General features: G+C 42.5%; 2 protein-coding genes across 3 annotated transcripts in view; one reads left to right on the top strand and one right to left on the bottom strand.

Annotated features, from left to right (window-relative positions):
- Nucleotides 1-21,513, top strand: part of IQCK (IQ motif containing K) — a 100,961-nt gene that overhangs the window by 67,532 nt on the left and 11,916 nt on the right. For both annotated transcript variants that reach the window (XR_012219895.1, XM_073542965.1), the window contains exon 8: nt 2,897-3,008. Coding sequence is in view for 1 of the 2 variants with exons in the window: in XM_073542965.1 (XP_073399066.1) it covers nt 2,897-3,008 (112 nt within the window). In the remaining variant the exon portion in view is untranslated. The remainder of the gene's footprint in view (nt 1-2,896; nt 3,009-21,513) is intronic.
- Nucleotides 16,065-21,513, bottom strand: part of GPRC5B (G protein-coupled receptor class C group 5 member B) — a 90,127-nt gene continuing 84,678 nt past the window's right edge. The window contains exon 4 of the mRNA XM_073542963.1: nt 16,065-17,800. Within this exon, the coding sequence (XP_073399064.1) occupies nt 17,747-17,800 (54 nt within the window). The 3' untranslated portion in view covers nt 16,065-17,746. The remainder of the gene's footprint in view (nt 17,801-21,513) is intronic.

Genomic DNA, 21,513 nt, shown 5'->3' with positions numbered 1-21,513 from the left:
ATCTTCCAAATTCCAGACGTATCATCACTTTTCATCATTAATTATTTGTAAATTATTTAAAAGGGGCTCCGGAGTACATCCAAATGAGAGCAGAAGAGAGAAAAATGTATAATTAGCAACTGGAAGATGCAAATGTATTTCCTCTCAGGGAGATTACATGAGATCGTGCTCCGCTCGGTGCGTCGTTTGTCTAGCAGAGCATTGATAATGAAATATTGTCAGGTCACTGAGTAATTCATGACAGCCAGCATTATATAACAGCCCTGAATGTCTGATGTAGCTCCAGTCTGTCATTGCAATACTCCACGCTCTTCAAATCCTATAAATTAACCAGGAAGCATTCTGCCGCTTGTTACCATGAATATTGTCCTTGTTTAATACAACATTACACCATCACATTTACGCAGGTCATACCGATCATGAATCTGGGCCTCGTGATGAGTAGAGGTGTCCAAGACTAAAAATAATCTGACACTACTGTTTATGTGCACATGTAGCTCTTTCAATGATCGATCCATTCATATCGTTATCTAGACAGTCTGTTTCACCATTCCTGATAAAGCAGCATTTAAATGGATATGCAAATCAGGCTGAAGTGCTTTTGGGCACATGGAAGCACTTCCTAAGTTTCTGTCACTCCAGCTCTATTCAGCTTCTTTCTGCTTGACTTGCAGCTCATTTGCTGTGTGATTTCATGCAAAGGAGCTGTGTGTCAAAACAGAAAGAGGTGACCCTCGATGGGGAACAGAGCCAGAGTGACAGGGTCTTGGGAAGAGCTTCCATGGGCCAAAAGCACTTAAGCCTCATTTGCATATCCATTCACATACTGATTATTCAGTAGCAGAGGAATGGGCTATCTAGGTAAAAGTATGGGTGTATTTGTGTTGGAAAAATCTACATAAGCATATAGTTTTGGGGTGAAATCCTGGTGACAGATTCCCTTTAAGTAGTTGTACAGTCCAAAATCACAATACTGATGAGATTGGTTGAGGTCTAACCACTGGACCCCCCATTGATACTATGAATAACTAGTTAATCCTTGATTCTTTACATACACTGATCAGCCATATTGGTAAAACCACTGACCAGTGAACTGATTCATATTGATTAGCCTGTGAATCAATGAGATGAGATATATTAGGCAGCAAGCGAACGGTCAATTATTGAACTTAATGTATTGCAAGCAGTAAAAATGGGCAAGCGTAAGAATCTGAGCCAAAGGGCCTGATGACTATAAGTCAGAGTATCTTCAAAATATCAGGTCTTTTATGGTGTTTGTACCATCCAGGGGGGTAATCTCTACCAATAATGGTCCAAGAAGGACAACCGGTGTGTTGGTAGCAGAGTTATGGGTGCTCTTATGCTAGTGGGCACTGAAGCGTAGCCGTTTAGGTCCAAACACATAGAGGACCTGTTTTGGCACAGACTTCTGAAAAAGTTGCTGACTCTGACGAAAGTTATCAGACTGGTCAGTGTGTCTATGCTGACCCTTGTCCGTGACTGAAAGCACCTACAATTGGCATTTAAGCATCGACCGATGACTATGGAGCTATGAAAGAAAGTGGTGTCGTCTGTTGAATCATGTGTACGGCTATGTCCGTCACCTATCTGGCGGAGAGATGACCCCAAAATAGACTACAGAAAGAAGACAAGCTAGAGGAGGCAGTGCAAGGCTCTGGAAAATGTCCTGCTGGTGATCCCTGGCTCCTGGCATTCATCTGGATGTGGACGACTTTGACATATACCACCTACCTATAAAACTGTAGCAAGCAGTACACCCTTCATAGCAGCGGTGGTCTGCAAAAATTGTTCATGAACAGTTTGAGGAACATAAAGAGTTCAGGGTGATGAAATGTCTCCAGATTCAGAAGATTCCTGTTTGATTGAGCATATGTCCAATATGATGGAAAAACCAGGCTGATCCCGAGAGGCTAGTCAGCGGACTGCATTTTACGGAACAGGGGAAACTCCGCGCCGAGCAATGTCCTTGTATAAGCGTGAATCAAGAGCTCTTTTGGTGACATGAGGGACCTACACAATGTTAAGGAGGTGGTTTAAACATTGCGAATGATTGGTGTATATGCCAATTTTTAACATTATAGTTATCTCACTCTTATGCCAATTTTTGTCCTGTTATACCAGGGGGGCAGAAACTATTGTTATCAAGTCAGATACCTTTAACAAATTTCATAGCCATTGCTTCCCGATCCACCTGCCAGATGGAGAAGTTGGTTGATTTTCTGCCTCTCCAAGCACTGCACATGCTCGTACATTAGTGCCACACTGCCTGCACCAACCACAGACAACGCTCAGTAATAGTGCCACTTTTTTTCTGTGACTTCCATTGAATAATACATACACTAGCATTGATTGCCTTTTCCAAAGAGAGGAGTTTCTTTGCGATCATCGGAAACCATGAGCTCCATCAATTTGCTTTTAAAAAAAATTAGATTATGTGCATATTGTATAATATATGCACAGTTTATTATTAGTTTATACTTCATTCCCTATTATCAGTAGCTGTGATAGAGAAATCTTCTTTCTTTTTGATTTTCTACCAACTGTCCTAGAACTTTTCAGGCGGCTGTATTAATACAAGTGACATTCTGCAGTCGCCCGGGGACTGCTGTGCTTCTCGTCTGGTTGGCTGATCTTCTTTATGACGTGGGACGAAAATATCCGATGTGCCGGCCATCATACCAGGAATAATCTTTCTTTATAACACAGAAGCATGAAATATTGTTAATAAGTTTTTGTATAATAAATTGACCCTTTCAATGATTTTATGCTCTTTATGATCATAGCGTAGCCCCCGGCCAGCTTGTGGATGCTTTAAGAGGGGGCAGAAGTCCAGAGTCTCAGATTTTTATTTTACTTTCTATTTTTGTTCCACTAGGTACGCTGTGATCCGGAAGTCCAAGAATTACGCCAGTGGCAAAAAGATCTCAGAGAGAATAAAGATATTAATAAAAAGGTTCAAGAATTCTGGGAAAAGCAGGAATCAAAAGGTACGTTCAGTTTCCAGAGATGCTTAGACACGGAATTTCTGAAGCGATCTGATAAGCTGTCTGATTAATCAAGGCGATTGTCTGAGATCGGGCAAAATTAGGGCAATGATGTAAAACAACAAAATAAACATTAATTTACCTGTTCAGTCCCCTGATGCTTCAGCACCACCACAGAGGATGTCACTGTCCACAACACATGACCGCTGTGCCACCGACCAGCAGCACTACTCAGCTCAATGATTGTCTGCAGCCATCATGTAGATGGGATGTGACCACTGCAGCCATTTTTGGAAAGAGGGAGCAGTGGAGAATCAGAGTTGTATTGGCCTGTGTTTCAGCAGGTAAATAATGAGTATTTTACTCTTTTGCTATAATTTTGTCCTATCTTACACAACCCCTTTATATTGTACCTTTTTGCCGTATCACAATACTCTTATTTTACTGCCATTTTTTTACTCAAAAATCTGTCCCAGAGCTGGCACTGGAAAATCCAAACGGCGCTCACACTGCACTCTCTGAGGATTCACAAGTCTGGAATCACATAGAGAGACTGCAGACTTGTACCCTAAGTCGAGACAACTACTTTAATTAACAGCTCTGGCTATACAGGACTCCTCTATTAGCAGCATACTTCCCCTGGTAACAGAAGCATCTGCCATTTAAATTGCCCGATCCTTGTGTCCCCTGCCCTCACCTGTTGGGCAAATCAGCGGGCCCTCACACACATGTGTATAGGGATGGATCCACATGCGGTGGATTTGGGATATCATGCAAATTTTACCTGCAGAATTTGTACCCATGAAAAGTATTTGCATAAAATTCATATTTTGCACAAATTTTTCTTCGCTTGTGGATCTATTTTTGTAGGACCTGCATTATCTTTTCCAGTTGATTGTTGTCTGTTGTTTTCTCTAAATAGCCATTTTAATCTGCACTGAGCTGCAGTACCAGGCACAGCTATTAAACACTCGGTGTCTGTATAAAGACTTAAAAAAAAAATTTGTTCAGATGATTGGCAGGCTCCGACACCCATTGATCTAACTTTCATGTCACCTCTAATGACTCGTTTAGATGGGACTATCGGCTATGTACAAGCCAGTTGGTTGTCGTTTACTGGCAGGTTTAAACAGGCCGAGGAACAGTCAATACTTGCAGAACGATTGATAATACGGGCACTGTGAGCATTCTCCGGCATCAGGAGCGGGCAGTCATGTGACCGCAAGTATGCGATTTGCATACTTCTGATTACATTCCAACTAGACTTATCTGGCCTTGCTCAATTCACTTGCGTTGAGTGAGGTCACGCGTGTTTAGTTGGCACGTATGCAAATGGAATATTTGCGGTCAAGCGCCTGCCAGCCCCACAGGATCCTCACACTGCGCACGTTGTGTGGATTCACAAGATTTGCACCCGAGGGCCGGAAATCACTATAACTAAAGTTAACTCAATAGGTGCTTAATACTATTCCACTTTGCACCCACTATTACATTGAGTGTCCAGTTCAACATGAAAAATTTGGTGAAAGATTCTCTTAACATTGGATATGATGAATGAGTGCTTTGCTTGTTGGTCAGGTGCTGCCGGGCTATAATCGTTCTACAATCATTGGCTCGTCTAAATAGGCCAAAAGATAGGCCAGTAATGTTATGCCACTTCAAACACATCTATAAAACCTTTACAAGTTTAGTGCAACTTTATGCTCCCTCATTTGCCAGGGATTTACCCAATAGAGGTGGTGATTTCATGCTGTGTGTATTCCTAACACATCTTACATCTCTTCTACATATAGTTCTCTTGTCATCAGTCAATAATTGGTTGTAAGTAGAATTGGTGTCAGTCGATTGGCACGTGTTGTTCTATCGGCCTCAACACTGGTCTGTGGCCACTGCGCCACCTCTTCCGTGACTCATCTTTTGATTAGCCAGCCTGGCATGATGTTGCACCAGGCCGGCTAATCAAAAGAAGAGCTGTGGCTGCTTATAGGTAAGAGAGGGTATTCCCGCTCCCGTGCAGCAGCTGCAGACCACTGTCATGACCAATTGAATGGAACGTGCAAATAAATTGGTTGTGGGATCTATTCCCATTGTTATTTACTTTCCAGCTCGGAGTGGTAATCGGTTTGCTTGGCACTAATTCCCATCTGCATGCATACGACAATCCATCCGTCTGTTTACTCCGGCCCTTATCTCTGTACTCAGGATTTTTGTGCCCGTCTCTTAGGCTTTTCTGCATGAATGGCAGGGACTTGCCATATGATCACGTCTAATGCTGCTAATCAGATGTCCTGGATTATGTTCAGCGGAGCTGTTCACGTTTGCCATCACGTGTTCTGTCCATCTTCACTATCGCTACAGATCTTGCTACTTTCTTATCTGTATTATTTCCATAATCCATCCATTACTGCAGATCACAAACTGAGAGGGTCCTTAAGCAATATGTGACCATGATTGCACCAATGATTACACCTCAGGCAGAGGCCTTCTGGTTTTGCCTGTTACCGTCACTGCAGAATCTCAGGACCCCTTTCTCATACTCACACTGGTCTCTATATATCTCTTTATATTTGACCAACTTTTAGGATAAATTTCTTGGATTTACGTGCGCTGCCAGACAAATTTCATATCCATAAACAGGTCGATGAATTAACCCTTTTATTCCCAACGCGTTTCGAAGTTCATTGTACTTCTTCCTTATTATCCCCTGAGGAAGAAGTACAATGAACTTCGAAACGCGTTGGGAATAAAAGGGTTAATTCATCAACCTGTTTATGGATATGAAATTTGTCTGGCAGCGCACGTAAATCCAAGAAATTTATCCTAAAAGTTTTCATGTGGCGGTCTCTGTGTTGTGGACCTTTGGATGTGCAGCAAGCTGACATACTGATCCTACGTGCCTGACTCTCTCCTGGAAAGGGTGAGTATAAATCTTAACATTTCTTATAAGTTTGCCCAGATAAGACCCTATTGCGCTCCTGTCTTTGCCTATAGTGTGAACAAGTTTATATTTGACCAGTCACATTCACTTGTTTTGTCATGTAACACCTTTCCTCCTATGCGTTTACTGCTAAAACTCTTAAAAAATTGTAAAATGATGTTCAAATATATAGTTTGTTCAAATATATAGTTATGTTTTAAGAGTAAATCCACATGGAACAAAGAAAGAAGACAAGAAAAAAAAAAGTTTTATTGTTTGTGACATCCAGAGTATGACTTATATTCAGGGTCAAATTGGAAAGCAATTACAAATATCATCTCCCGTGCCGTGTCCTATATTACACAGACAACCCATTGATTTTAATGACCGCAGTGTAATGCTTAATGTGCCCTGTGGTGGCGCTGCAGGGAAACTGAACACCTACTTCCAGGTCTCCTACTGATCTATGGGGGTTCCCGCAGATTATTATTCTGTGATCAGTTTATTATTTTTAATGGAGAAGTATCACATTCTAGTATTCCTTAAAATACTTTTGTTGTAAGTGGTCAGACCTCAAGTGCTAATTAATATTCACAACAATTAAGGCTATCTGCGGTCATTTAATAGCGTGGATAGACAGGCCGACCGCATGTCCATGTGCACAGAACGACCGTTAACACAATCTCTGTATGCACATAGAATATCATTGTCCTCGACAGCACACCACCTATTTACATAGGGCAATGTGCTGCCGAGAACAATGGATGTTTAAGCAAGCTTAATCGTCACTTCCCCAATGAACAAACATTTGAGTGATTAGTGGTTTCTAGGGTCGCTCTTTCTTAATTACCGGCCAGTATAAATGCACCCTTAGGCTGTGTTCATATGATGAGTTCCCAATGTGTTTTTTTGCTATAATGTTCCAAAAATGCTGGAAAAATGATTCTGTAACACATCATGTAAAAACGCCATTATAGGTTTGAGACCTCCCAATAATCTTTGTTAAAAGGCCAAACAACCATCCATAGCAATGTGCACACTGTTAAAGCCAGTTAGGATGTGAGCATTGGTGTTAATGGTGATTTTGAACTTCTGATAAAGTTGAGCAAGGTGATGTAGAAAATGTTGGCTATGGACTTATAACTAAAAAAAAAAGACAAAGTAAATAATCTTCCATCACACAAGCAGCTTCTATAAAACCTTTATTATTATGAATATCACAGAATCACCCTTACATTGTGTTTATACAAAATCAAAAGCATTCTTCAATAGAAACACCCCCTAATTACAATGCTCCCAACCACACGCCTCAACATAACAATTATAACACCAAGAAGGAAAAGTTATGGAATTCTGGAAACCACAGGATGGATAGGTAAGTTAGTGATCTGCAAATTATGAAAAAATGTTCAAAACATCTTTATTTTTTCAGTATTAAGTATGATCCCCATGTATAGAACTACTCCACAAACGTAAACGCCGTTGTCTAGGTTTGAGGTTCAAATATGCAATCACTCTATGTGACTGCAGACTTGTAAATCATCGCAGTGCGCACTGTCAGGATTCTCCAGTGTTCCACGGGAGCAGGCGGGCGCATGACCACATGCGGTCATGTGCCGACTAGACGTGCGCAACTTTACTCAATACAAGTGTAGTGAGGGAGGCTTGACATGTCTAGTCGGAATGTGGCCGGAAGTATGCTGACACCGTAGAATCCTAACAGCGCGTGATGTGGGGGTTCACAGTCACACTGAGTGACTGCAGACTTGAGCCCCAAGCCTGGACATGGACAACCCCTTTAATGATTGTTTTAGAAATGTTCTGCCGTGGTGAATGCACTTCGGAAAATCATCAAGATCCACTAATGGCAGCTTCCTTTGCAATTGCCAACCAGTGACGTCCCAGATGTGCTTGATGGGAGACAAGTCCAGAGACGCTGCAGGCCATGTAGGCATGGCAAGGCCACGCAGGTCACTCACAGTAGCAAAAGCAACATGTGACCTGGAGTTGTCATCGCAGAACATTCCTTATAACCATTAATAACCTCAATGATATTACGGGGATTCTTGTGCATGGCGCTCATGCTCGACTGTGAGTAAATCAAATTGTTTGAAAATTATATTTGCATTTTTCATCCATCCTGGGAGTTCCAAAAGTCTACAACTTTTCCTTCTTGGTGTTGCAATTTCAATGTTGAGGAGAATAATTTAGTGGAAGTTGGGAATTTTGGATAAACATTACAATTTCCAAGAAGTTCCCAGAGTACAGTGCAAGAACATACGCCATGCACATGCTTGTTAACAGCATCATAACATTTGAGATACCATACAGTTTAAAAATGGAATGGCGGTATGAAAAAAATACACAATTATTATTCATTACCTTTGGCAATTGGCTGATTAAATGATCATTAACATGAGCACCGAGAATAATAAAAGTGTGCGTTATCTAATGCTCATTTACTAACACTGCTAACATTGCACTAAAGCACAGAAGCCAATTAGCAAAAACGCTTTTTTCTATGAATGTAAGCAGGACAATGGGAGTTGATATAGTGGTGCTAGAAAAGTGGTACTTAAATGCAATGTTAGTACATGAATCCTATTGCTTTCACAGTGGAATCATTCTGAATTCTCCCTATTCATTCCTAGGGAAATAGTATCAGCGATATGTAGTCTCCAGTACATTAATGAGCCGCATTATCAAAAGTCGTTGAGCACGTAGTATCAGTTCTTCTGGTGACCACAGGCACCATTACACCAAGGAGTTAAAGAAAACTTAAAAGGTACATATCATTTTAGTTTTATTTAACATCTAGTCTCTGCTAAGTAATCAGTGGGGATAAGACACCCACCCATCTGCTGCACATGTTAGAAAGGGACTCAATATTAAGTGTAAAAGAAAATGCTGGGTGCCTTTTTAATGAGATTTCCATGAGTTTAATATTTATAATTCACTTGTATGGGAGTGAGCAAGCAGTACCACTCATGGCCACTACACCATGTACGGAGCTGTGTCATCGCAACTCCTTTAATCATCTGATCGGTGGTGGTGCCAGAAGAATAGAAACCCATCAATTTGATATTGATGACTTATCCTAAGGAAAATCATGGAAAACCCCTTAATGATATGTAATATAGTACAGAACACAGTTGCAGAATCTGTATCTCTACCTCCTCAATATAATTTCCAAGTACAAGTATTGAAGTAAGTCTGATTGCCTCAATAAGAGACCAGAAAAAGTGTTCTGTCTCTTCAAAATCCTAGCCTTTATCCTATGATTTCTTCTTTTCTTGGTCAAAAGGGACCTAAAAGTGAAGGGGAACCATCAACCTGTGAGGCACGCTTTATTTTGGCTTTTGTTTTGGCACTTTGGTTGAAAATTTACTTGGTGTTGTTGTATCCAATATTATTGGAGATTACACAGCTTGGTAAGAACTTCTGTTGAGGGATCTTGGGTAATTTACTCAACATCTTCATCATTTTTTGTAAAAGACTTAAAAAGTTTGTCTGGTACTTCTATATTAATGGCTTATCCTTAGTGAGCAGTCACATAGTCGTATAAATCAAACGGAGATCGGTACACAGTGCTCGGACTGGCTGGTAGCTCTCCCGATCCTAGCATGACAACTGCATAGAAATACATGAAGCTGTCAATTTCTGGTCAGGAGAACCACCAGCCAGTGCGTGCACTAAGTTCCGATCTCATTCCAATTTACATAGCTGTCTGACTGTACCCTTAGGGTAGGTAATCTGTCAAGGCGTGGTGGTGGTGCGAAACCCAGCAGTACCCTGTCGACTAGCTGTGATCAGTTGCATAGCTCCGTCTTCTCGATAGCTGCCGGGTACTGCACATCCTTTGTTATTGGAGTGAGAAGGGGTGGATCTGCAGTACCCTGCTGTGGCCACTGTATAGTTGACGGAACTATGGTGTTCCGTTCTGCTGCCGCCGGCATTGGTAACAGCTGATCGGCGGGGGTGTAAGGTGTTGCACCCCCACCGATCTGATATTAATGACCTATCATAATGGTAGGCCATTAATGTAAGAGTACTGGACAACCCTATTAACCCAAGATGCTACATAATCTACAGTAAATACGTGTACACCATTTTATGCATTGTTAGATGTACATTTCCTAATTATCAGTGTACTTCAAACATTTCAAACACTGCAAGTCCTCATATATACAACCCGTAATACAATGCACAATAGAGCTTGCATCCTGCGTAATCCCATGTGTGATGCCATGCAATGGGTCGTTTCCCCTATGAACACGTAGTCCAATGTAAGGAATCCAAAGAAGAATGCTGAAATACCCACATACTATTACATGGATGTATACATAGCCCAATACCAGAGCCAAATACCTTTGCATGCGGGCCTAAAGGTGCCATATTTATCAGATATCCAATAGATCCTGATCGGGTGTCCTAGTGGTCATCTGGCCACACACATTGCTATTTTTCACTGACTAACCATTGGTATCTCAGAGCAAGGACACTTTCTATCTTTAGAAGGGGCAAGTCTGGCACCGCAAATCAGAAAAGACAAGAAGAGTGCAAAATGGAGCAGTAAGTGCTCCAACTGTACTAAGGCAAATAACAATATTATGCAATTACAATCTTGTCATGTGATGAAGCAAGACTGGCACTTGACACATGCGGACATGTTCATTTGTGCTATAGAAAAGTAGGCATCAAGCTTGAAATATTGCAAAAATTAGGATTAAGTATAAAACACATCTTTATGCCCACTTCTTGGAATCTCAATTCTAGTATGAGAACCTTGGTGGCTTGACCTTCAGGCTGTGTGCACACGCTGCAGAATCTGCTGCGGATACATCCACGCAGATTTTCCTAAATCTGCAGATAAATCCACAGGTCAAAAGACCTGCGGTTTATCTGCGGATTAGCCTGCGGTTTATCATCTCCACAATGAAGGAGATGGTAAACCGCTGCGGAGTTCGCAGAAAAGAATTGACATGCAATTCTTTCTGCGGATTTGAAACCGCAGCAAAATCCGCTCAGAAAATTCTGCAGCGTCTGCACAGCGGTTTTTAATTCCCATAGGGAATAATGGTACTGTACACCGTAGCAGAAACTGCTGCGGTTCCGCAGGGAAGGATCCGCAGCGTGTGCACACAGCCTCAATCTCTCAAGGCAGATGAGTCAACTTTTTACTACATACAGTTGTAGCCAAAAGTATTGACACCCCTACAATTCTGTCAGATAATACTCAGTTTCTTCCTGAAAATGATTGCAAACACAAATTCTTTGGTATTATTATCTTCATTTAATTTGTCTTAAATGAAAAAACACAAAAGAGAATGTCACGCTCGCGCCTTGGCTGAATGGCGCGAGCCGGGGGTTTATGGCCCACAAACCAGACTACCCTGAAAGGGGCGTGACTACGACAGCTACCTCGGTCTTCACTGGAGCCTCTGATGGTGAGATCAGGCTTGTGCGGAGATAGCTGTCGGGTGCCACTCCAGGGTGGTGTCTGGCTGTGGCTGCTGGTCCCACTCGGGGACAAGTCACTTTGACAGAGGCTATAGACAGGCAGGCAGGTAGACATGACAGGCACGGCTGAGACACAGGGCAGGCGGGCACGGCTTGGAGACACAGGACAGGCGGGCACGGCTTGGAGACACAGGACAGGCGGGCACGGCTTGGAGACACAGGACAGGCGGGCACGGCTTGGAGACACAGGACAGGCGGGCACGGCTTGGAGACACAGGACAGGCGGGCACGGCTTGGAGACACAGGACAGGCGGGCACGGCTTGGAGACACAGGACAGATTGGCGTGGTATGAGAAGGAGCAGGTAGGGACCTGTTCACACAGCAGGTGTAGGCAGGAGGGAGTGGTGTATGCTGGAACAGGATCTGGACCTGTTCACACAGGAGGTGCAGGTATGGATATAGGCAGGAAGGAGTGGAATATGAAGGAACAGGTTTGGACTTGTTCACACAGGAGGTGCAGGCAGGCAGAGCCGCAGGAGTGCGGAGCAGGCAGAGCCGCAGGAGAGCGGAGCAGGCAGAGCCGCAGGAGAGCGGAGCAGGCAGAGCCGCAGGAGAGCGGAGCAGGCAGAGCCGCAGGAGAGCGGAGCAGGCAGAGCGGCTAGGGTGCTGATGCACAGATAAAGCTGCGAGGGTGCAGATGCAAAGATAATGCTGCGAGGGTGCAGATGCACAGATAAAGCTGCGAGGGTGCAGATGCACAGATAAAGCTGCGAGGGTGCAGATGCACAGAGAGGGAGGACACAAGGAAAGACACGGCAGAGAAGGAACCACAAACAAGGAGACTGACAGACAGAGGTAAGACTAAGTTCAGACAGAGACACCGGGACAAAGACACAGGGACCAGGATATTCTGCCTCCTGGCAGGCGGACAGAGAACAGACAAGGCACTGGGAACAAGACTCAAGGGCCAGGATATTCTGCCTCCTGGCAGGCAGACAAGGTACAAAGGGAGACAAAGAGTATTCCTACAGAGAAGGAGATACACAGAACAGGGCCTGGCTTCCTCAGCAGCAAGATACTAACTGAGTATAGACATTGCACAGGCCAAGGTCAGTGGGTGTGGCGAAACTAAATAGTCAAGGGCTCTAGGCGATTGGTCAGGGACATATTACACAGGTGCACCCTGACTGCATAAGAACCAGAGAGTTCTGGCGCCGCCCCCCTATACACACATAGCTTGGAAGCATAGAGCAGAGGCACAGAGCACAGGACTGGCAACAGACAGATTTCACAGCATGGCTTGAAGCAGAAAGTAAGTTGGTGTGCGGGGGAGGGGAGGCCATGCAGTGATGCCAGCAGGGTTGTTACAGAGAATGAAGCAAAGAGTAAAACATTGATCATTTCACACAAAACTCCAAAAATAGGCCAGACAAAAGTATTGGCACCCTCAGCCTAATACTTGGTTGCACAACCTTTAGCCAAAATAACTGCGACCAACCGCTTCTGGTAACCATCAATGAGTTTCTTACAATGCTCTGCTGGAATTTTAGACCATTCTTCTTTGGCAAACTGCTCCAGGTCCCTGATATTTGAAGGGTGCCTTCTCCAAACTGCCATTTTTAGATCTCTCCACAGGTGTTCTATGGGATTCAGGTCTGAACTCATTGCTGGCCACCTTAGAAGTCTCCAGTGCTTTCTCTCAAACCATTTTCTAGTGCTTTTTGAAGTGTGTTTTGGGTCATTGTCCTGCTGGGAGACCCAGCTTTCTCACACTGGGCCCTACATTATGCTGCAAAATTTGTTGGTAGTCTTCTGACTTCATAATGCCATGCACACGTTCAAGCAGTCCAGTGCCAGAGGCAGTAAAGCAACCCCAAAACATCAGGGAACCTCCGCCATGTTTGATTGTAGGGACCGTGTTCTTTTCCTTGAATGCCTCTTTTTTCTCCTGCAAACTCTATGCTGATGCCTTTGCCCAAAAAGCTCTACTTTTGTCTCATCTGACCAGAGAACATTCTTCCAAAACGTTTTAGGCTTTTTCAGGTACGTTTTGGTAAACTCCAGCCTGGCTTTTTTTATGTCTCGGGGTAAGAAGTGGGGTCTTCCTGGGTCTCCTACCATACAGTCCCTTTTCATTCAGACGCCGACGGATAGTACAGGTTGACACTGTTGTACCCTCGGACTGCAGGGCAGCTTGAACTTGTTTGGATGTTACTCGAGGTTCTTTATCCAACATCCGCACAATCTTGCGTTGAAATCTCTTGTCAATTTTTCTTTTCCGTCCACATCTAGGGAGGTTAGCCACAGTGCCATGGGCTTTAAACTTCTTGATGACACTGCGCACGGTAGACACAGGAACATTCAGGTCTTTGGAGATGGACTTGTAGCCTTGACATTGCTCATGCTTCCTCACAATTTGGTTTCTCAAGTCCTCAGACAGTTCTTTGGTCTTCTTTATTTTCTCCATGCTCAATGTGGTACACACAAGGACACAGGACAGAGGTTGAGTCAATGTTAATCCATGTCAACTGGCTGCAAGTGTGATTTACTTATTGCCAACACCTGTTAGGTGCCACAGGTAAGTTACAGGTGCTGTTAATTACACAAATTAGAGAAGCATCACATGATTTTTTGAACAGTGCCAATACTTTTGTCCACCCTCTTATTTATGTTTGGTGTGGAATTATATCCAATTTGGCTTTAGGGCAATTCTTTTTGTGTTTTATCATTTAAGACAAATTAAATGAAGATAATAATACCAAAGAATTTGTGTTTGCAATCATTTTCAGGAAGAAACTGAGTATTATCTGACAGAATTGCAGGGGTGTCAATACTTTTGGCCAGAACTGTATCTTATGTATCAAAGGTGTGCATTTTATTCCCTCTTATGAAATACCACCTATACCATTTATAGGTAAAATCCAGCCAAAACTGATCTGACATTTCATAGATAGATCACGTGAGTTGATACTCCAGTAACTGGCTGCAGCGGTCAGGTGAATAGAAGAGCTGGTCATCAGAGAAACATCCAGTGATGCACTCCTCTAGTCACCTGATCGCTGCAGCTAATTACTGGAGTGCTGTGACCTCTGAAAGGGGCACACACTTCTTCCAAGCCAGCAGAGACCTCTAGAACTGCCTGCCTTAGAAGGTGAGTATGCCTCCAATTATTATTTTTAATCAATCCATGCCTAAAAAAATATATATTTTACTGTCAGAAAACCCCTACTTCATCCAGCCAGCTTGTATTTTGGATGATTCCTCTACTTATAGGACTTTCTAGCTACACTATTCCTATAAACTTATCCACTAGGTTATAATGCTACGACTACACTAATACGTTGTAGCCCTGTAAATGTGATAAGTTTGTTCTCACCTTTGTGTGATTCCATTTCAGCTGCCTTCATTTTCTATTGTGTTATACCTTAGATTAGTCTGCTTAGAAGACTGGCACAAAAACTGGGTTTTTTTTTCTTGTAAATTTGCAGATACTACATCTTCAAAATGAGCTAATAAGTTGCAGTAACCAATCAGAATTCAGCTTTCATTTTTTAAACTTCATTTCGTGAAGAAATGTGAACTCCTATCGGCTGCTGAGACAGTCTTGATAAATAAGGCCTAGATGAAATTGTGCTTCCGTTTGTCAAATCAAGTTCCTCATCCCAACTCTGCCACTTATGAGAAATTAATGCCCAGACATCTTGAGTTCGCAGACATTTGGATCAATCCTTTTGCCATCTGATTGCTTTTGTGAATGGAAAATGGTATCCTCTTCACGTGACCGAATATAATAAGTTTTGTCCTTAATATCTGCAGAAGATATCCTGGTATAACAGCCTGAAAAAGATGGCGCTAACATTGGGATTATTATTACATGAATAGAAATATCAGAGAACTCCAGTTATGGGTCAGAGATTTTGGTTTGCCTCCATCATTCTGAGTCATTGATCTCAGTGTTGATACCAACAATCTAAGAATATCATCCTTTGGTAGTCACGTTGCCCATAAACTTTAGATAAAAGGTGGGAGAGCTATCCCTTATTCCTTAGCCCAGTGCTCTCCAGACATCAGGACCAACATGGGATCATCAGATTGGACTGGTATATGTGCTGAGCAATTGGGTAACTTTAAAAATTCCAGTATATATCTTTGAGGATGTCAGCAAAACATCCGGATAGGCTCTGTTTACATTACCATTTAGAGCTGGTCAAGGTTCTGCCACTTTCCACTACAAGTATAGTCCCAACGAGGTTATGGGCTATCAGAATTGAAAATGGTTTAGAATGTTAAAAAATGAAGAAAGATGTCAGACTCACCTTGCCTATCCCCGGCCGTTAAGATGCTTCTTGGTTCTGTGACGGTTCCTCTATGCTTTCCTGCAAGTAGTCATATGGTGTCTAACCACTTGGACACTGCAGCCATCACGTGGCCAGGCCAAAAAATGGAGTGCAATCAAATAAGGCAGTTGCATGGTTAGACAGGACATTATCAACTGCAAGAGACCATCTGGGGACTGGGAAGCATCGTGGTTCGATGGGGGATCAGAAAGAGCATATGATTTATATTTGCTTTTTTTTTTTTTTTTTTACCTTTTTAAAGAAGCACTCCCATCAAAGTTTTTATCCACTTAATATATTACAGTCATCATTTTATACAGTACTGTGTACTTACAATTGCCAATTTTGCCTTTCTACTCAGATAATTCTTCTCCTTTCCATGAGGTCTATGACATCACGTGATTAATAACAGACTAGCTGAGTCCTTCTAAGCTCTATTGTAGAAGAAGGAGGTTAATTTTCCCTGCATAAGTCACTGCAAAAGTGGCTGATAGGGAGAAGAGAGGTCAGCTGGGTCAGGAGTTGAAGAGGGAAAAGAGACTTCCTGTTTCTACATAGTGCAGAGAAAAAGAAGAATCACTGGGTAGAAAGGCAAAATTAGCAATTGTAAGTACACAGTGCTGTATAATATGATGATTGCACTATATTAAGAGGATAACAACTTTGATGGAAGTGCTTCTTTAAGCTAATACAAAAATTGTTATAAAGCTTCTTTAAAGTCATTGGATTTTGATCTGATAATCAATCCGTCTTGCGCGTCATTGCTCATTCAATAAACAGAAGGAAGCCATTATGTTAGTGTGAACTATTTATATGACGGATAAGTATTCTCTAATGCAGGGGTTCCCAACCTTGGTCTCGTTTGCCACATGTGGCTCGCGCACCCATGATGTATGGCTGTCTGTCAGCTTGGTATATTAGTAAGTACCAAGTCTAGCAAATGGCTATGAAGAGCTCTTTTCCAGATGATGAATTTTGGCAGTTGCCCTGCAAATAAGAGCCGATCTGAATGAGCATATACAAGCCTTGGTATGGGATGTCACTGCCAGTCAGAGGAGGTGCCCAAAGTTAGATGTGATAGTAGTATGTTGGGTGTGCTTGATACGAAAATACCAAAGGTAGGTAAGGTGGAAACCGCTGAATCCAGGTATAGTGCCTTGGTGTGATTTCTCTGCGGAAGTTTTGGCTACCTTTATACCGGTAATGGGATCTCTGGGTGGGGAGGGGAGAGCAGGAGATGAATCTCACTATTTGGGGGGAGGCTCTGGATTTGGCTTACGACTTTATATCAGATCTGATCGTGGCTTTCAAGATAAGACATATTGGAGACAACTGCTCTAATGCATTGATCTCCAACTTGGGTCAGTGCATTCTAGGAGTTTTATTATTTCACCAGCTTTAGAGCCACAGGTTTGAAAAAGCCTATTCATATGTCCATGACCACCATTCGTCACAAGAAAGCAGTTGACATTCTCACCAATGGCAGAATTTTTTATGAAGATTTTACAAGACTATTTTCTTCCGAAATGGTGCTTTGGTCGATCCCACACAGTGACACCTAACCTTTCAAATGTCCAAACGCAGCCTTTTCGTTTCCTAAGAAATTGGTGACAAGATAAATGTATGAAGTACTTTGTGCTTTATGTCTCTCTATGCCACTTGTTTAGGCTGAAAAAAATGGCTGCCTTCACTATGTATAAGTGTTGACTATATTCTAAAAAGTGTTTCTCGGGAGAATACCTAGGTGCAACCCATTCTATAGTCTCTTTTTATGTTTTATGTTATGCTTAGATACATTTTTAATGTAATGACTTTTTAGCAAATGTTATATGTTTGTGCTTTACAAGACAGATCAGGAACATGCTTGAGCATTTTACAGTTGTTAAAACCCAACCAAAATGGGTTCATATTGAAATACTTGAAAAAGTCTCTGCCATATTGTTCCTCTTCATACGTTTTTTGTTCTTCATTTTCGCCACCAGATTTAGAGGCGTAAGTTGTGTCTCCCCATGGGTTTAGCTCATCCTCAAACCTGGCTCTTTGCTCCGTCTTTCTGATTCAGAATGAACTGCAGGATATCCTGTTAAGTAAGATGGGATAGAACAAGACAAACTAATTAATGGTTTAACAAACCTGTTATTAAGTAAATACATTGGAGATGTGATATATGTGTGCATCAGCACGGTGGTAATCCAAACTCCAAACATGGTGCTGACTTCACATGGACATTAGAGGACATATAATCATCTTGTGCTAAAACACCTGACAAAAGCCAATGTAACATACACTAACATTACTGGTATTATCAGCAATTTTGGAAGGAAATTCAAGTACCAGTAAAAATAAAATGTTATAACTAACTGTAGCGTATGGCAGGGCCCAGTAGATCACTCACGCGTAAGCGGTCTATTTGGTTACTGCCAGTGGAGGCCTCCAGCTGGTTTAGAGATACTTATAGGCTAGGAAATGCTACTTGACAAAAAAAAATTATAAAAGGAATGAAAGCTGTGTCTCTGGTACCACCTATTGGATGTAGTTATACCCTATTAGTTACCCTTCAATAGGCCTTGCAACATGACTAAGGTTAAAAAGCCAACCAAAGTCTTCTCTAAAAAAAAAGACACCCTTTTGTCAACACCTGTTTCAGGGTTCTGTCCCTCTCGTCTGTGCAGAGCAGAGTAATTGTTGGCTGAATGAGAGGCTTTTGAAATGGATAAATGGGGTCTGCTTTCCTCCTTATGGACATGGCCAACTGGCCTAGAAATCTGGACTGAGCCACTGCCTGAATGACAGCCAAAAAGTACCTGGCTCCACACTGAGAAGGAGCAAGAGCCCTGAAATAGATGTCTGCTAGAGAAGGGCAGATCGATTTTCCAGACTCTGATCCATCGACCAGGTCTCTGGCCACTGGATAGGAGTCTCATGAATGAATCTCCTACCTTCCTTGATTTTGATCAACCGGGCTGGTGATATGTCATCATTGTGGCTTACGAATATGCAAATAAAGTCTGTGGAGCCTCATTTAAGAGTCTCAAACACGGGACTAGCCAGATCTTCCTCCAGGGAAGGACCCAGCCAAGGAGTGTCCCCTTTCGGAAACCACCATTACCACCATATTAAGTGGCCCTTTAAGTCAATATCCAGCTCTTTACGAGTTTACAGATATGACAAGGGAAATACCAAGGCCAGGTATCCATCCACAGACAGCTGTTTCGGGGTGTTGCCCCTCATCAGTGTGGAGTAGGATTCTGGCTAGGTGGGAGCAATGCCTAGTGGACCAACATCACGAAACAATCACTGACCTCAGGGAGACCAGTCAAAGAAAACACTGCGGCAGCCGGCAAAGGCGCTCAATCAGTGAAATCCTAGGTGCATTGCTCCTTGGGAAATACAAATATGCAAATAAAGTCTGTGGAGCCTCATTTAAGAGTCTCAAACATGGGACTAGCCAGATCTTCCTCCAGGGAAGGACCCAGCCAAGGAGTGTCCCCTTTCGGAAACCACCATTACCACCATATTAAGTGGCCCTTTAAGTCAATATCCAGCTCTTTACGAGTTTACAGATATGACAAGGGAAATACCAAGGCCAGGTATCCATCCACAGACAGCTGTTTCGGGGTGTTGCCCCTCATCAGTGTGGAGTAGGATTCTGGCTAGGTGGGAGCAATGCCTAGTGGACCAACATCACGAAACTGTGCTTGACGCACATATGACATCACGCCATCCATGCCTAATCAAATGCTTGATGGGGATCCCAGAAGGTAAGAGATTCCCAGGCCTGCTGTTCAGCAGCCAGAGACTACTAACCTGGCCGATGAATGAAAGACCCACGAATCTTTCTGCACATCTCTAATGTCTGCAGATGGGCGTTTCTTTGTTTTAGAGGAGACTTTTATTTGTCTTTTTGAAAGATTGGACACTGGACATTGAGAATAGCTACCTCCAATAGATGCCACTAAAGAAACAGATTTCTTTACTCTGGAGCCGAGGTGGTCACAGATGTACATGTACAGAATGTAAATGTTTCCAGGGGTGCTTTGATCTGTAGATATGGGTGATAAAGCAGCAATATGGGAGCAAAAGTTAAAAGCGGTACTAGCTAGGCCAGTTCATTAAAGGGTTATACGGAGAAGTCCAGAATTACTCACTTATCCAACAGAAGTGAGCGGGTTATGACCAACACTTACCAAGATACAGTATGTACACGATTTTCAGATATTATGTACACTTCCAATTCTTATTAAAAGGAACACTTGTACGATACCAGCCCGTCGTGTTTCTAATCCTCATTTCACCTTCTAAGGAACCTGAGTCCCCAGATCCTTCCTTCTATTCTTCAACACTACTTTTTTTTTTTTTTTACAGCCAATCAGCCTGAAATGATTACCTATATCCTTGAAAGTTCTCGGTATATCATATATAGCTGCTCCATCTCCAGCCAAAAGGAACATACATACATCAGTCAGTGTATAGTAATGTAGAAGCAGATACATATCCTGGAGAAATATCCAATATTCATCAGATTTAGGCTCATGTCTTAGGGAAGTGGTCCTAAACTTCAATCCGCGAGGGCCACCAACACATCCTGTTTTAAGGATTTCCTTGGTATTCCCCAAAATTCCATGACCTGTGCAGTTTTAAGGAAATTCAGAAAACATGATCTGTTGGTGGGCCTTGAGGTTTGGAGTGGAGGAACACTGTTCTAGGGTACTCATTGGCTTATCTTGTGAAGCGGAGGTCACCGCTTCACTAGATGAGGCTGCGGAGTCTGTCATCTAAAAAGTCACTTGAATGCCAGGGTCGGGTTATCCATCTATATATAGAGGACCACGTGACTTTTCAAAGTGGACAGTAACATGTTTCGTACAAGATACATACGACCTGCTTTCACACTGAAGTTACTTCCTTATACAGATTGTGTCAGCTGCGCGGCTTGTAGGCATCTCACCTTACAAAGACTGGTACAGAACTACCCAGAGAAGAGGGCCCATTATTACAGGCTCACTCCACCGCAGGCTAGGACATAGAGGAAAACACTGATTTCTGTGCGTTTGGTAACATATCACATAAGACTCACTTAAATTTCCTGTAAATGATTATCAATATTCACACTTTGTCAAAATCCCAATTTTTAAGATAAAATATTAATTTGAAATCATGTGTAACCTTGAAATTGGCTTTAAAGGTTATATTTGCAGACACCTAACCTCTCAATATCCTCAAAACGATGACTCCAACCCAGCCTATGCTCCTATAACCCATTAGGCCTGGATAGAAGGACCTAACTCATATTTTTCTGAAGATTTTTTTTGAAGAGCAGCTTGAGCCTTGGGTTATTACTATCTCGTCACTGTGCTAATTGGAGGTTATGGTGGAGGTACCACTCTTTGAGTTATTACTATAGTCCTAGGTCATGGGATGGTTAGGGGGGGATAGGCACAAAATAGGGAATATATTACGGTATTTTTTTAATCCACTTCTGCAGATTGCAGTAAACGAGGATGTGCAGCTCCTACATGTATGATAGAGCTGTCCGAGCTCGCCCCTTGTATGGATTCTGTACATAATTGGCCCAATTATTGTTTCAAGTTGTCGTTGCTGCTGAGACATTGACGACCTATCCTTTGGATCAGTGGGGTCCGACACCCAGCACCCCCACCAATAAGTTGACACCTGGTGATGTGACTTCTGGAAATACACAGTGTGCAAAATTACAACTCTGTACACTATGTAATGTCCGTTCTCTAAAGATACGCTCTTGCCTCCTGCTAATATACCAAGTAAATATGTTTT

The sequence above is a fragment of the Dendrobates tinctorius genome, unplaced genomic scaffold, assembly GCF_039654945.1.
Source record: "Dendrobates tinctorius isolate UK_male_01 unplaced genomic scaffold, ASM3965494v1 ptg000129l, whole genome shotgun sequence".
Classification (NCBI taxonomy): Eukaryota; Metazoa; Chordata; class Amphibia; order Anura; family Dendrobatidae; genus Dendrobates; species Dendrobates tinctorius.
The sequence above is the reverse complement of the archived record's forward strand: the minus strand, read 5'-3'. Positions and strand labels throughout refer to the sequence as shown.